This window comes from Salmo salar, chromosome 17 (genome assembly GCF_965601325.2).
Source record: "Salmo salar chromosome 17, fSalSal1, whole genome shotgun sequence".
In the NCBI taxonomy this organism is placed as follows: Eukaryota; Metazoa; Chordata; class Actinopteri; order Salmoniformes; family Salmonidae; genus Salmo; species Salmo salar.
The window spans coordinates 4,751,246-4,768,598 of record NC_138307.1 but is presented as its reverse complement, the minus strand read 5'-3'; the positions used below and the strand labels follow the sequence as shown (position 1 = coordinate 4,768,598).

The 17,353-nt window shown below is 41.9% G+C and overlaps 1 protein-coding gene and 1 pseudogene across 2 annotated transcripts; both read left to right on the top strand.

The window, feature by feature from the left end:
• Nucleotides 1-2,252: 2,252 nt before the first annotated feature.
• On the top strand, nt 2,253-5,675 carry LOC106575141 (GDP-Man:Man(3)GlcNAc(2)-PP-Dol alpha-1,2-mannosyltransferase-like; annotated as a pseudogene). The gene is made up of 4 exons (XR_014381270.1): nt 2,253-2,263; nt 2,392-2,753; nt 3,235-3,772; nt 4,276-5,675. The product of XR_014381270.1 is annotated as a GDP-Man:Man(3)GlcNAc(2)-PP-Dol alpha-1,2-mannosyltransferase-like (transcript).
• A 484-nt stretch (nt 5,676-6,159) lies between these two features.
• Nucleotides 6,160-16,788, top strand: spp2 (secreted phosphoprotein 2). The gene is made up of 6 exons (NM_001123551.1): nt 6,160-6,220; nt 8,222-8,349; nt 10,778-10,900; nt 11,743-11,850; nt 16,193-16,244; nt 16,413-16,788. The coding sequence occupies exons 1-6, from the start codon at nt 6,166-6,168 to the stop codon at nt 16,535-16,537; spliced, it is 591 nt and encodes a 196-aa protein (NP_001117023.1). The 5' UTR covers nt 6,160-6,165; the 3' UTR covers nt 16,538-16,788.
• The last annotated feature ends 565 nt before the right edge of the window (nt 16,789-17,353 follow it).

Genomic DNA, 17,353 nt, shown 5'->3' with positions numbered 1-17,353 from the left:
CACCTGTACATAGCCCATCTATAATTTAGCCCAAACAACTATCTCTTCCCCTACTGTATTTATTTATTTAGCTCCTTTGCACCCCATTATTTATTTCTACTTTGCACTTTCTTCTACTACAAATCTACCATTCCAGTGTTTTACTTGCTATATTGTATTTACTTTGCCACCATGGCCTTTTTTGCCTTTACCTCCCTTATCTCACCTCATTTGCTCACATTGTATATAGACTTATTTTTCTACTGTATTATTGACTGTATATTTGTTTTGCTCCATGTGTAACTCTGTGTTGTTGTATGTTGTCGAACTGCTTTGCTTTATCTTGGCCAGGTCGCAGTTGTAAATGAGAACTTGTTCTCAACTTGCCTACCTGGTTAAATAAAGGTGAAGAAAAAAAAAGAAAAAAAAATTAGGGTGTCTGTAATAAACGTTTCAAAAACGAATGTAGACATTAATAAATTACTTTCTATAGCTTCGAAAATATTTGGTACAATTGAGGAGTGCCAAGATCATTTTATACACATCACTGACTACACCAGGTGGCGTTATGCGCTCGCTGTGGTATAATAAGAACGTAGGCGCTATCCTAAAATAAAAACCAATAGTGAATTTGTAGCACAAACACTTCCAGTTTAGAGGTTGTGTTTAGATGTCTGTCCATGATCAACATGCTCAATGTTTGTGTGATCTAATCAGGTTGGAATTTTGTGTTTTATGTACATCTTTGTCAAAAGATGTTAGATATTAGCCCAGCTAACTAGACAAAACGTGCGACTGATTGTTTTAGTCAGCTAACGTTAGCTAGCCATTATAGCTAACTCCGCTGTCAACAGCAGCACAACACCTACGTTACAGCCAGCTATTATTTTTATCACAAGTAATTCATAGCCTATGTTTATCAATGTCGACTCGTGTCATTTTTCTTAAGTCGTGTCTTGTTGCTCATGGAATGTAAGAAGCTCTCAGACGCTTATTGTGTGTGGCGTAGGGTTTCCAGCGCCTAGCTTCGTCCACGCACGGTTTTTGGCTGTCTTAACGTTTATAAACGTCAATCATTTGAAACAGGCTGATATGCCACCCCTTATCTTTCATGTCATCGAAAAATACAGTTACTGTAATAGTTTTACACACCCATAAGCTGTGTGTGCCTCCAGTTGATGAATAACTACACCCATTACCCAGTTACGCTAACACACAGGTGTTCAGAGCATGCTAAAGATAGCTACCTAATTAGCACAGGTAGCCAGGTCATCACTAGTGGAGTCATAAACCCTGCCTATTTCTACAATGTATCTTCTAAACCTAACCTTATGCCTAACCCTAATTAAGAACAAAAAGCACATTTTTATTTTCATGAATTTTTACAATAGCCAATTTTGACTTTGTGGTAAGTGACAACCAGATGGCCGCCTATTTCTTCAGCCTGTCTTCAGGCAACGTAGCATAGAGAGATGGCCGTGTGGGAACCCTAACACTATCAAGATGTGTAGTAATTTAACCATTTTCTTTATTGAAAATTATTTCTCTGATATGAAAGATACGTTCCTTATGTTTCCATAACCGTGCCGCAAGCCACAACGATCGTCCGGGAGAAATATACCTATCCTCAATTGGGTATGTCCGCATATGTTTCGAAAGCCATGATCGTTTACGTTTTTAATGTTAAAACACAGCGTCGGTATTGTAGTTCCCATGGAGCCAATGGTGGGCGAATATAACCGCTGAAAACCCCTACGTACAGAGAAGGTTTTTCGAAAGCTAGCTTGTAGTATAGATAATCCGTTTGACAGGGTTCCTGGGCCTTGTTCAGTAGTAACGTTGCAGGTAGAAATGTCATGAATAGAGCTGCTATAGCTCATATATGGCTCTGGCCATATACCACACCCTTCGGGCCTTATTGCTTAATTATAATACTCCTAGCCATAGGATCTTACTACAGATTGCTCAGTGCATTCAGCATGAAGAAGTTACTTTGGTGGTTTATCTACCGAATCTCAGCTTGCTACCCATTTGTCAAGCATTATGTTGATTAGAATGTTGACACAGTATGAAAAAACCCATATCCAACAGTAATTCGTTGCCGTGTTCATTAGGCACCAAAGAGAAGAAAACGGATTGGAACGCCCATTTTAGTTTCCCCTTTGCGTAACATTTTCTGTTATGGGCCCTAATGAACATCTCCCAGTCTTCCACATTAATTCACCCACCTGGGTCATATTCACTAGGAACCAAATGGATGCAAATAGACCCACATGGCAGGGAAGTACTACCAACTGGGAGGGACTACCTGAACTTGTCCAATAAACTATTGTTTTTGTTGCAAAACGTTATCCATTGCAAAAGGGTTTGCTACTGTATGCAATAATAGATATGGTCTTCTCCATGTCCCAGGTACCAAGATGTCAACTTCATGGTGACCAGGGTGTGACGGATCAGCAGATTCTTGATGGCGCCTGGCGGTGCTTCAACATCCTTTTACCTCGACCCGTCCAGTTTGTCTTCCTCAAACACCGCCTATTGGTTGAGGCCAGCCTCTTCCCCCACTTCACTCTGATTGGTCAGAGTGTAGGCTCAATCTTCCTTGGTTGGGAAGCCCTTACGGAGTTTGTCCCAGATGTCTACATCGACTCCATGGGTTACGCCTTCACTCTGCCTGTGTTTAAATACCTAGGGGGTTGTCACGTGGCTAGCTACGTGCGCTACCCCACCATCAGCACAGACATGCTGTCGGTGGTGCGCGAGAGGAACCCCAGGTAGGTAATCGTCTCAGAACCCTGTTTCCCACTACAGACCCCCGGCCTCCGAGACACAGTCTAACTAGGGGAATATAGCCAGGTCCATATCTGAATGTGCTTTAGTCAATGCCTCTCTGCCTATTATTGTCAATGTCACACTCTGACTACAAGGCATGACCATGTTAGTCAGAGAAGTTGGCTGAAAAGTCACCTACAGATCTCGACTAGGCTAAGATCAGGATCAAATCAGGCTAAGGTGAATATGGGATTTGGGAATTCTCTGGAGACTTACAAGCACTAACTAACACTTTGCACTGCTGTCGTTGTTATAAATGTCATCAATCCTATATCAATCAGTGTTCATGTTGTAACTTAGGTCCACGTTATCATTGACATCAATGCATGACTTCCTCTTGTTGTGCATGCTTCCTTTCACCTCACCTGATCCTATCATGTTATCTTTTACCATTCCCCAACCAACCGCGCCCTATGTTTCTAGGTTCAACAACGCAGACTACATCTCCAACAACCTGTTCCTGAGAGCGGTCAAGGTTGTCTAATACTGCCTGTTGGCGCTGCTCTAAGGTCTGGCCGGCTCCTGCAGCGACGTAGTCATGGTCAACTCCAGCTGGACCCTGAACCACATCCTGACCCTGTGGCGAGCGAACAACCGCACCTGCTTAGTCTACCTGCCCTGAGACACCCACGCCTTCCTCCAGCTCCCATTGGACGAGGACTCGGACCGGAAGTGCCATCGGCTTCAGATTCGCGCCTTCCGGAAAGTGCTGCAGAAGAAAGAGACGGGGCTAGTTGCGTGGCCGGGAGGAAGGGAGTCGCTGAGGTTGGTGCTGATTGGTGGATGCCGGAACCAAGAGGATGAGGATAGGGTGTTGATGCTGAGAGGGCTGTGCCCGGAGCTGGGCGTGGCGGACAGGGTGGAGTTTAAACTCAACGTGCTGTTTGTGTGCAGCTGAAGAGGGAGTTGGGGGAAGCTATGGTGGGACTGCACACCATGTGGAACGAACACTTCAGGATAGGTAAAAACAGAAATAGAATTACTATGATTCTATACTGCTGTCATTATATTTATATTATTAAAAACACCTGGAGTGACTATTATTCCAATGCATAGCGCTCATTTTCTCTCTACATACGCAACTTTTAGTGCTGTATAATCCTGTACTGAATGGAGTCCTCATACACTCTATTCAACAGCCCATTCTGAAATTGTAGTACATTGTTCTGTTACAATATGCTTTTGTTAGTCACCAATGCAAAGACCTTGTTTGATTGCTAACATCCTCGTCTTTATAAATGAAAGATGAATGCATACAGGGATTTTTACTGCACATAGCAAGTTTCTCAAAATGGCTAGGTTGCTAGCCAGGTGGCTGTGGATACTAAAAAGCTTGTCTACTTTCATCTTTCAATGTTCAATATAAATGCAGTCTTAGGTAATGCAATTATACGTCCAGTAATGTGTCTACCTAACTTTACAGCCAGCACTTACCCTGTACCCTCTGTTCTCCTCTGTTCTCAGGGGTGGTGGAGTGCATGGCGGCTGGGACCGTCATCCTGGCCCACAGGTCTGGAGGCCCCAGGCTGGACATTGTGGTGCCCTATGAGGGCGGCGAGACGGGCTTCCTGGCCGAGGATGAGGATGGCTATGCAGACGCCATTGAGCGGATCCTGACCCTGTCACCCTCGGCCCGCCTGGAGATCCAACGCAATGCCCGCCTCTCGGTCACCTGCTTCTCCGACCAGGAGTTTGAGGCCTGCTTCCTGGCCACCATGGAGCCTGTCATGTGGACACTGGAGCGATGAGGGGTATGGGTGGGGGAGTGTCTGTGGGTGGAAGTGTATGTGTGTGTCACAGGCTCATGGATGTGTGTGTGTGTGTGTGGTGTGTGGTTGAGGGACTAAAACTCATGCTTGTACTGCCTTGGCACATTTTGGCATACTAGCCATTAATTTAGTTGACATAGGATACCGTTTGTGTTAAAGTGCACAAGAAATATGTCGACTTAAACTAGAGATGTATTTATTGACATGTCAGTCCAGGTGTCCACACTCTTTCTAGAGGGTCTTACTATATGTTTAGTATTTATGTTTTCTAGACCCATTCCATTTTTTCCCAATGCATTTGTACTTGAGGCATAACATTTTTAGTGTTCGTCTAACCTTCAAGTTGCCAGTCTAGATTGTTAACGCATACAGAGAGCCGGCTGGTAGACTAGATTAGTGCATGTCTAGCGAGGACTGGACACAGCTGTGATTTTGATGGCATTCCAGGTTGTCTTTTTGCAGTCAAACTACAAATCTCAGAAGATTGTTCAAATAAGATGGGTGTTTACATGTGCCTGTGTGAATTGGAAATGGTTTATTTTTCATATCCCACTTAGTCAAGGATCAGCCATTATTGACGGCGACCCAGGAACAATTGCCTTGCTCACGGGCACATCGACATATTTTTCACCTAGTTGGCTCAGGATTTGAACCAGCGATGTCTCAGTTACTGCCCAACGCTCCTAACCGCTAGGCTACATACAGTATTAATGTGGTTCGTGGGATGTGAAACACTTCTCTAGGCATTGTGAGATCTGATCTCTTGTGTAGTGTGACTACAAAAAAGACAACCTGGAATGCCAGCAGTGTCTGACTGACTTTTTGATGATGACCAAACTCTGATCTCTGACATCATTGAGAGAGAGGATAGGGGGCGATCCTGTAGAGACTAACTTCACGATCCTGATGATGACTGCTGTAATAATTATATTGTTACTTAACATTTAAAATAACTAGAAATACCGTTTTGTATCCTAAGTAGGAAGTATATGTTTTCTTTAGATTAAAACATTTATAAAATACATTTTTTTGTGATCTTTAGTGCAATGATAAATGATCAACAAGCATTTGAGCACAATAAACATGTGGATGACAGTCAGTGTTTCAGCTTGAATGATTCCCTGGAAAAGGACATTTTGCCCTATTTTCACCATGTAAAAGCATGAATAGGACAATCAGAAAACAACTGTTGTACCGGTCTGCTTCTTGCAAGCAAACTTGTCTGTTTTTGCTAGCACTGCCTTCGCTTATGGCGGCTATTCTGAAGGTTTTACTTGCAATTATTGTGATATGTAGTTGTTTGCACTGATTTGTAAGATTGTACGTGCGTCTGCTAAATTACTGAAAGGTAAATGAACATGTGGCAAGTTTAGTTCCAGGAAGAAGACCACTTCAAAGTAATGAGATTTCAGCCTGTAGGTCAATACTGTTAGCATTGAAATAAACCCAAAGAACTAAGGTCAGTCAGTGCTGTGGCAAGGAGGAGGGGACAGGAGGGAGAGGGCAGGGTAGAGTCTGATCCTACTGTATTTAAGGAATGGGGGAGTTGATCATCGAGGTGCTTTGTTCTTATGCTAGACAGAAGATGAAGTGGTGTGGTGTTCTCATGGTGGCCTTGCTGCAGTCTTTGTGCTGCTCAGGTAAGTGAAATACAATCCTTTCAGGTGTAGAACTCAATTTTGCAGCTGGTTCTGATGGTGCTTCTACACATGTCTCAGTCCAATTGATTTGTCATTTGCGTCCAGTCAGGAAGTGAAGCCAGGGTCGTGTTTATTGGGCACAAAACTGAAGAAAACGAGTAAAATGGGGAGGAATAAGACATATTTATTTTCGTTTTCTGTTGCAAAACATTTTGCTACAATGAGCCCTAATGAACATGACCCAGTTCAAGGTATTATGTTAATCATTAATAATACATACAGTGGGGGGAAAAAAGTATTTGATCCCCTGCTGATTTTGTACGTTTGCCCACTGACAAAGAAAGGATCAGTCTATAATTTTAATGGTAGGTTTATTTGAACAGTGAGAGAAATATCCAGAAAAACGCATGTCAAAAATGTTATAAATTGATTGACATTTTAATGAGGGAAATAAGTATTTGACCCCCTCTCAATCAGAAAGATTTCTGGCTCCCAGGTGTCTTTTATACAGGTAACGAGCTGAGATTTAGGAGCACACTCTTAAAGGGAGTGCTCCTAACCGCAGCTTGTTACCTGTAAAAAAGACACCTGTCCACAGAAGCAATCAATCAATCAGATTCCAAACTCTCCACCATGGCCAAGACCAAAGAGCTCTCCAAGGATGTCAGGGACAAGATTGTAGACCTACACAAGGCTGGAATGGGCTACAAGACCATCGCCAAGCAGCTTGGTGAGAAGGTGACAACATTTGGTGCGATTATTCGCAAATGGAAGAAACACAAAAGAACTGTCAATATCCCTCGGCCTGGGGCTCCATGCAAGATCTCACCTCGTGGAGTTGCAATGATCATGAGAACGGTGAGGAATAAGCCCAGAACTACACGGGAGGATCTTGTCAATGATCTCAAGGCAGCTGGGACCCTAGTCACCAAGAAAACAATTGGTAACACACTACGCCGTGAAGGACTGAAATCCTGCAGCGCCCGCAAGGTCCCCCTGCTCAAGAATACATATACATGCCCATCTGAAGTTTGCCAATGAACATCAATGACTCAGAGGACAACTGGTGAAAGTGTTGTGGTCAGATGAGACCAAAATGGAGCTCTTTGACATCGACTCAACTCGCCGTGTTTGGAGGAGGAGGAATGCTGCCTATGACTCCAAGAACACCATCTCCACCGTCAAACATGGAGGTGGAAGCATTATGCTTTGGGGGTATTTTTCTGCTAAGGGGACAGGACAACTTCACCGCATCAAAGGGACGATGGACGGGGCCCAGGAACCTTCAAATCTTGGGTGAGAACATCCTTCCCTCAGCCAGGGCATTGAAAATGGGTCGTGGATGGGTATTCCAGCATGACAGTGACCCAAAACACACGACCAAGGCAACAAAGGAGTGGCTCAAGAAGAAGCACATTAAGGTCCTGGAGTGGCCTAGCCAGTCTCCAGACCTTAATCCCATAGAAAATCTGTGGAGGGAGCTGAAGGTTCGAGTTGCCAAACGTCAGCCTCGAAACCTTAATGACTTGGAGAAGATCTGCAAAGAGGAGTTGGGCAAAATCCCTCCTGAGATGTTTGCAAACCTGGTGGCCAACTACAAGAAACGTCTGACCTCTGATTGCCAACAAGGGTTTTGCCACCAAGTACTAAGTCATGTTTTGCAGAGGGGTCAAATACTTATTTCCCTCATTAAAATGCAAATCCATTTATAACATTTTTGGCATGTGTTTTTCTGGATTTTTTTGTTGTTATTCTGTCTCTCACTGTTCAAATAAACCTACCATTAAAATGATAGACTGATAATTTCTTTGTAAGTGGCCAAACGTACAAAATCAGCAGGGGATCAAATACTTTTTTCCCCCACTGTAATAATAATAAAAATGAAAACATTAATTCACAATGCTGATGAGGGACCCAGGACATTATTACCTCCCGAATACCACTGATGTGAAATGTACTGTATGAGTGCTCAGTCTCCTCTTTTACCTTTGACCTCTGCAGGCTTGCCCCTGTACCAGTCAGAGTTGGCGTCCACGGCAGACAAGGCTCTCGTCGTGACCATGACCCAAGTCAACAATCTGTACGCTGGCCTTCGTCTATACCGAGTCTCCCGTGGCTCTATCAAAAGGGTAAGTGTCTTCTCACCCCTGACCTCATAGTGGAATGGCTACATTTACAGTGCCTTCAAAATGTATTTATACCCCTCCATTTATTTCACATTAAATGTGATAAAATCCATTTTGAATTCAAGCTGTAACAACATTTTTGTTGTGTTACAGCTTGAGTTCAAAATTGATTAAATATTCTTATTTTCTCAACCATCTACACAACACCACCTGATGACAAAGTGAAAACATGTTTTTAAAAATGTTTGCAAAAGTATTGAATATTAAATACAGCAACTGAGTTAAGAAGGACGCCTGTATCTTTAGTGACTGGGTGTATTGATACACCACCCACAGTGTAATGAATAACTTCACCATGCTCAAAGGGATATTCAATGTCTGTTTCTTATTTTCTTTTACCCATCTACCAATCGGTTGCTCTTCTTTGCGAGGCATTGGAAAATGTCCCTGGTCTTTGTGGTTGAAATTCACTGCTGGACTGAGGGACCTTACAGATAATGTGTGGGGTACAGAGATGAGGTAGTCATTCAAAAAACATTAGATTTTCATTTGCAATCTTTTTTAATTTTTGTATTTTTATTATTATTATTATTTTTTTTTACATTATTCCACTTTGACATTATGGGGTATTGTGTGTATGGCCGTGACACAAAATCTCAAATGAATCCATTTTAAATTCAGGCTGTAACTCAACATAATGTGGTAAAGATTAAGGGGTGTGAATGCTTTCTGAAGACAATGTATGCTCTTAGGGCTCTATTCAATACACATTGCGGAAGTTCAGCTTTACAGGGTGATTGAAATTTAAAGGCAATGTTCCCGCTTTAGTGGTAAAGGCTGCATATGTCGGCTCAATCGTAAATTATCTTGACATTTCTATCGCAGAATCTGCAATGTTTCAGCTTTACAGATGGAATATAGCCCCTACTATAGGAAAGTACTACAAGGAACAAAAATATATAAACACATGTTTTTCCATTTTCCATACGCACAAAAAGCTTATTTCTCTACATCTCTGTTAGTGAGAATTTCTCCTTTGCCAAGATAATCCATCTACCTGACAGGTGTGGCATATCAAGAAGCTGATTAAACAGCATGAGCAATACACAGGTTCACCTTGTGCTGGGGACAATAAAAGGCTATTCTAAAATGTGCCGTTTTGTCACACAACACAATGTCACAGATGTCTCAAGTTTTGAGAGTGCGCAATCTGCATGCTGACTGCAGGAATGTCCACCAGAGCTGTTGCCAGATAATTGAATGTTCATAAGCCGCCTCCAATATAATTTTACAGAATTTGGCAGTACGTCCAAGAGGCCTCACAACCGCGGACCATGTGTATGGCGTCGTGTGTGCGAGTGGTTTGCTGATGTCAACGTTGTGAACAGAGTGCCCCATAGTGGCGGTGTGGTTGTGGTGTGGGCAGGCATAAGCTATGGACAATGAACACAATTGCATTTTATCGATGAATGCACAGAGATACCGTGACGAGATCCAGAGGCCCATTATTGTGCCATTCATCACTTCATGTTTCAGCATGATAATGCACAACCACATGTCACAAGGATCTGTACACAATTCCTGGAAGCTGAAAATGTCCCAGTTCTTCCATGCCCTGCATACTCAGCAGACATGTAACCCATTGAGCATGTTTGGGATGCTCTGGATCGCCGTGTACAACAGCCTGTTCCTGTTCCTGCCAATATCCAGCAACTTCACACAGCCATTGAAGAGGAGTGGGACAACGTTCCATAGGCCACAATCAACAGCCTGATCAACACTATGCGAAGGAGATGTGTCGCGCTGCATGAGGCAAAATGTGGTCACATCAGATACTGACTGCTTTTCTGATCCACACCCCTACTTAAAAAAAAAAAAGGTATTCAAGACCAACATATGCATATCTCTATTCTCAGTCAATTGAAATCCATAGATTAGGGCCTAATGTATTTCAATTGCCTTTATTTTGTAACCTTTATTTAACTAGTTAAATTCTTATTTACAATGACGGCCTATGAACAGTGGGTTAACTGCCTTGTTCAGGGGCAGAATGACAGATTTTTACCTTGTCAACTTGGGGATTCGATCTAGCAACCTTTTGGTTACTGGCCCAACACTCTAACCATTAGGCTACCTGCTGCCCCTACTGTAACTCAGTAAAATGTTGCATTTTGCGTTTATATTTTTGTTCCGTATACATTAACAAGTCTATCTAGCCTACCAGTTCCCTCACGTGTAGACTTCTCCCTGAATGGCCTCACAGGCACCATCTCAATTCTGACAACAATGTTGCAAATCAAACTTGCTAACCTCAGCTCACTTGGGGAAGATAGTAGCAGCATACCTAGGTAGGGGTCGTTACATGACTTTTTTTGTTGTTGTTTTGTGCATACACGTCATCACATAGATCTTAATGTATCTTCTCTTCCAGGTTGTTCCTTTGGGATTGAACACTTATGACCTGATAATGAACTTTGGGATCAAGGAGACCGACTGTCTGAAGAGCTCTGGAGAAGACCCACAGAGATGTGCTTTCAGAGTGGGCTTCTTTGTGGTGAGACCCGATCCTCGATTATTGGCCAAAGAAAAGTTCTGATTTGTCAAAAGACCAATTAGTGAAAAAAATATCAGAATTGGGCTGCCTATGAAATCAGTGCAAGAAATAGATCAGGGGCTGTATGTATCAAGCATTTCAGAGTAAGGGTGATGATCTAGGATCAGTTTTCCCTTTTAGATCATAATTAATAAAAATACACTATGGACAGGGAGGACCTGATCAGCACTCTACTCTGTACACTACTTTGAGACTGAAATACACCGACACAGTGCAATAAATAATTCCTCCCCAATACGCAGCTGACAAAGGATTGGGACTGATAAATACATGTCCACATCTCTTTAGCAAATTATTTTCTTGACCCACAAATGTAATATTTTCTAAATCTAGGACCAGATGAACAGGAAAAATACCTACATAAACTGCAGTAGCTGTATTTTACATCAGTACCGGATGACAATATGAGCAAATTGTTTGTGTTTGTTCCTGGACATAGATTACTGTGATAGTCCACTAAAGGGTTTGTGGGGTTCATCTATATACTGATGGTTTTTAGGACATTCTCTACTGTTGACAGACTCCACACACTGTTGATTTTGGCATGGGATGCTGTGTTTGCTGTGACAGACAGGGGAGAACAGAATGTCACCAAATTAGTTTGTCTGCCCTGAACATTCCAACAGGACTGGTGCCTGTTATAAACCGCTGAAGATAGAGAAGCCTTCATTGTGCATTCATACTGTACTAGCATACTGATCAAGGTGCTTTATTGTATGCCCATTTTCTTCTCTCTTAACTGCCACTAATCCTCCTTTCCTCCCTTGTTCCCTGTCTCCCAGCCTGCCGCCTCCTGCACCGCACGTGTTCGCGTCACTGCAGAGTTCACTCAGGTTGTGTCCCTGAACTGTGGTCAGGACAGCTCCAGCTCCGAGTCCAGTAGTGAAGAGGTGAGAGAGGGAAGGACAGAGAGGGGGGGATGCCCAATTGATGAAGAGACTATAAGGGTGTTTTCACATGATTTCCTCTTTAAAATAACTAATCTCACTCTTCTTTAAAGAAAAGTAACTTGTATTCACACTGCCCTTGGATTTGAATGAGGTCTCAGCTCTCTTACCAGTTCACTTCAACTTTTTTGTGGTCTGAGTCCTCTTTGCATTCAAATTGCTATGCTTAGAAAATAACCAAGATTTTTTCCCTCCAACATTTACTCAATGCACTGTGGGTAAATACAAGCCATACCATCCGAACCTGTTATCAGACAGCTAGGGGTGTCCCTACATACATTTTGGAAGCTAATAATGTAGTTTGCATTTAGTTACAAAATAAGACATACTAATTATAATCAAAATGTAAAAATTACTGGTAACAGGCTAATGGCAGAACAATAACTGCAGATAAATTGTTTTTTTATTTAACCTTTATTTAACTAGGCAAGTCAGTTAAGAACAAATTCTTAATGCTTTAATTGAAAATGTTATACTCAATTGTACCACCAAACCTGCACATAATATTTTTTTAGTTTGTGGCACTAAAGTGAGGGGCTATGGCAGGGGAAACTGTTTTGCAGAAGCTTATAGTGCTTGGTGTGGAAATAATGATATGTCAACCTGGAGAGCTTCCAGTTCACAAAGAAAGTTAACCACCTCTCGAGGTGGTCTCAGTTCGGTTTGTTTCGCGGGGTCTGAGTTCCTTTGAAGCATTCACACTGCACAACAATTTAAGCAAACCGGACTGAGTTCCCAAAGATTTGCTGAAAGGGACCAAGTGTAAAAACGCCCTAACTGATGCCCAATCCCAAAATCAACCCCTTTTAGGGCCTAAAGGCACTCGTGTAGATCTTTAAGGATTTGATAGGTACAAGTGATATGACAACAATTCCACCTAGCCTATCAGAGGGTAAGGTTTAGTTAATACCATTTATCTGATATCTATCCAATCCTTTCAGATGGACATTAGAGGCTAAGGTTCCGTTTGGGATTGATCATCAACCGTTTATACCTGGTTCTAACTTGAGTTATTTGCCCTGATCTTGTCCACATTTTTTGACAGGTGTAGACAATCAAGACACATTGTGATCTGATTGATTAGATCATCCTGCCTACCTCCAGAGGTAGTCACACGCATTGTGTCTGGATATCTTACAAGTGTAGACAGAACTTGACAGAGAAACCATTTAAGTCATTATTCCACCCTCTAAAATCATTGACAGGTGCCACCATTGACTAATTACATGTCTTACAATTATATCAATTTTTAAGAATAGCTGTGAAATAGTTAGCATAAAGGGACCAGGATATCTGGTCACAATGCAGACACAGTAGACGGATAAGACGTTTTAATAGCATATATTTGTATTTATGGATCCCCATTAGCTGCTGCCAAGGCAGCAGCTACTCTTCCTGGGGTCTGGCAAAATTAAGGCAGTTATACATATTAAACATTACAATACAGTCCCCGCTGTTCCATAAGTTGTATTTTTGTTATTTAAATCTGTTTCTACTGCTTCCGTCAGTTACCTGATGTGGAATAGAGTTCCATGTAGTACTGTGCACCTCCCATAGTCTGTTCTGAAGAGACATTTGGTGGCATGTCTTGTGGGGTATGCATGGGTGTCAGAGCTGTGTGCTAGTCGTTTAAACAAACAGCTTGGTGCTTTCAACATGTCAATACCGCTCACAAATAGAAGTAGTGATGAAGTCAATCTCTCCTCCACTTTGGCCAGGAGAGATTGACATGCATATTATTCATGTTTTCTCTCTGTGTACATCCAAGGGCCAGCTATGCTGCCCTGTTCTGAGCCAATTTCAATTTTCCTAAGTACCTCTTTGTGGCACCTGATCACACGACTGAACAGTAGTCCAGGTGCGACAAAACTAGAGCCTGTAGGACCTGACTTGTTGATAGTGCTGTTAAGGTAGAGTAGCGCTTTATTATGGACAGACTTCTCCCCATCTTAGCTACTGTTGTATCAATATGTTTTGACCATAACAGTTTACAATCCAGGGTACTCCAAGCAGTTTAGTCACCTCAACTTGCTCAATTTCCACATGTATTACAAGATTTAGTTGAGGTTTAGTGAATGATTTGCCCCAAATACAATGCTTTTAGTTTTTGAAATATTTAGGACTAATTTATTCCTTGACACCCGTTCTGAAACTAACTGCAGCTTTATGTTAAGTGTTGCAGTCATTTCAGTAGCTGATGTGTATAGTGTTGTCATCCACATACACACTGGCTTTTGGCATGTGGTTAGTAAAGATTGAAAAAAGTAAGGGGCCTAGACAGCCGCCCTGGGGAATTCCTGATTCTACCTGGATTATGTTAGAGAGGTGTCCATTAAAGAGTCACCCTCTCTGTTCTGTTACAGGTAACTCTTTATCCACAATATAGCAGGGGGTGTACATAACACATATGTTTTTCCAGCAGCAGACTATGATCGATAATGTTAAAAGGCACACTGAAGTCTAATAAAATAGACCCCACAATATTTTTATAAGTGCTGTGCTTGTTTAATGTCCTTCCCTAATAGCGTGCTGTCATTTGTATCTGGTCAAACACAATATTTTTCTAAACTTTACTAAGGGTTGGTAACAGGCTGATTGGTCGGCGATTTGAGCCAGTAAAGGGGGCTTTACTATTCTTAGGTAGCAGAATGACTTCCCTCCAGGCCTGAGGGCACACACTTTCTAGTAGGCTTAAATTGAACATATGGCAAATCAGTGGCAATATCGTCCGCTATTATCCTTAGTAATTTTCCATCCAAGTTGTCAGACCACGGTGTCTTGTTATTGATGGGCAACAATTTTTTTCACCTCTTCCACACTCACTTTACAGACTTAAAAATTACAATTCTTGTCTTTCATAATTTGGTCAGATACACTGTGTATGTAGTGTCATCTTGCCAATGAAAAAATAAAGTTGTTGGCAATATCAGTCGGTTTTGTGATGAATGAGTCATCTGATTCAATGAATGGAGCTGAGTTTGCATTTTTTCACAATTTCATTGGTGCTCCAAAGCTTTTTACTATCATTCTTTGTCATTTTAGCTTTGTTTCATAGTGTAGATTGTTGTTTTTATTCAGTTTAGTCACATGATTTCTCAATTTGCAGTATGTCTGCTAATTGGTTGTGCAGCCATTCCTTTTGCCTCATCCCTCTCAACCGTACCATTTTTCAAGTCCTCATCAGTCCCCATGGATTTAAGTTTTTAGTCATTTTCTTAATGGGTGCATGCTTATTAGTAACTGGGATAAGCAATTCCATAAATGTGTCAAGTGCAACACTTGCTCCTCATTACACACCACAGACAAATATTCTTTACATTAACAGGAATCACTACAAAACTTATTCTATGACCTCTTATACACTATATTATTCCCAGCCTTTGGAACTTTGGTTTTCCTAGATATGGCTACTATATTGGGATCACTACATCCGATGATCTGGATACTGCTTTCAAGCACACTTCTGCAGCATTAGTAAATATATGTGATCAATACATGTTGATAATTTCATTCCTGTGCTGTTTGTAACTACCCTTGTAGGTTGACTGATAACCAGGTTGCAGCTTTTTCTTGAGTGTGCAGCTTGATGAAAGCCAGTCAATATTCACCCAGAAAATATACCTCTGTTTATCACATACATTATCAAGCATTTCACATGTTATCCAGATACTGACTGTTAGCACTGGGTGGTCTATAGCAGCTTCCCACCAGAATGGGCTTTAGGTGAGGCAGATGAAGCTATAGCCATATTACTTCAACAGTATTTAACATGAGATCCTCTCAAATCTGTACAGGAATGTGGTTCTGAATATAAACAGCAACACTGGCATGTCATTTTTTGTTATAACCTTGTATTGCTACCCCTGTATACATTTACATTTTTAGTCATTTAGCAGATGCTCTTATCCAGAGCGACTTACAGTAGTGAATGCATACATTTCATGCATTTATTTATTTATTTGTACTGGCCCCCTGTGGGAATCGAACCCACAACCCTGGCGTTGCACACACCATGCTGGCGTTGCAAACACCATGCTCTACCAACTGAGCCACAGGGAAGCCTCAAATGTATTGTCTGAGTTTCAGAGAGTCAGAATATGAATCATCTGTTACTAGCAAGTTATTAATTTCATGAACCTTGTTTCTTAAGCTACATATGTTAACGCGGGCTATGTGTAGACATTTCTTGAAATGTGGGCAAAATCAGGACAAAGGATCCATGTTAGCACCAGGTATAAACAAAGCCATACAGAAAAATAACTAAATCCAGATTCTCTTTCAACAGAACTTCACGAGGAAGAGGCAGCAGTTGAACGTGCAACCATTTGGGAACAGGGGTAAGCAAACCTAGCCTATTCCCAGATCTGTTATTGCAGTCTTTATCTCCTTTGGTCAGTTGGCACAAACAGATCTAGGGACCAGGCTAAAGCAAATCTGCTTCAGTTGACAAAGTATAGAACACACAAAATAATCACTGTGCTAACCAAAATAATGTATTGCTGCAGGCCCTGTCCTGCCTGTGCCAGGCTTCTCCGAGGCCACTCGCTTTCCCAGCCACTCTTTCTCCAGACAAGAAGTGGAGCCTCAACCGATCCCAAGGGGCGACAGCTTCGGCAACCACCTGGAGTGACTCGTCACGACACACCCGGAGTGTATTCAATAATGTGAAACGTTCCGAGTGTTGCAGATAGAATAGGGAATTGTCAGCTCTATACAGTACAATTCTGAATGACAACCATATCTGTTCTACACCATACATTCCTATCTGAACGTGACATTCTCCTGATCAGGCCCTGACAGTACTCGTTGGAAAGCAGGGAGGTTCTGATGGTGGCACTGGAACCTAAGAGATCATTTCCAATTAAATTGATTACTCTTGTCTGAATGTGTCATCATTCATTTTCATGTTTTTTTAAGTGGGACATACAAGCGATAATTTCTATGAATGAGCCACTATCCATCGTGATTGAAAGACGCATGCAGGGTGATCCTGTGTATGCAAGACATGTGGAGACCACAAGAGGGCATTCAAAGCCCATCAACACTGAACCCAGAACTACATTCCATCTTGTTATCAAAGATAGTGTTTGGCTGCATTTATACAGGCAGCCCAATTATTGGCAATAGAGCTGATTTGATAGTCAAAAGACCAATTAGTGGGGGAAAAAACAATTGGGTGGCCTGTGTATAAACAGACTTTGTACAAAACATTAGGAACACCTTCCTAATATTGAGTTGAACCCCCTTTTGCCCTCAGAACAGCCTCAATTCATCAGGGCATGGACTGTACAAGGTGTTGAAAGCGTTCCACAAGGATGCTGGTCCATGTTGACTCTAATGCTTCCCACCGTTGTGTCAAGTTGGCGGGATATCCTTTGGGTAGTGGACCATTCTTGATACACACAGGAAACTTAAGTGTGAAAAACCCAGCAGCGTTGCAGTTCTT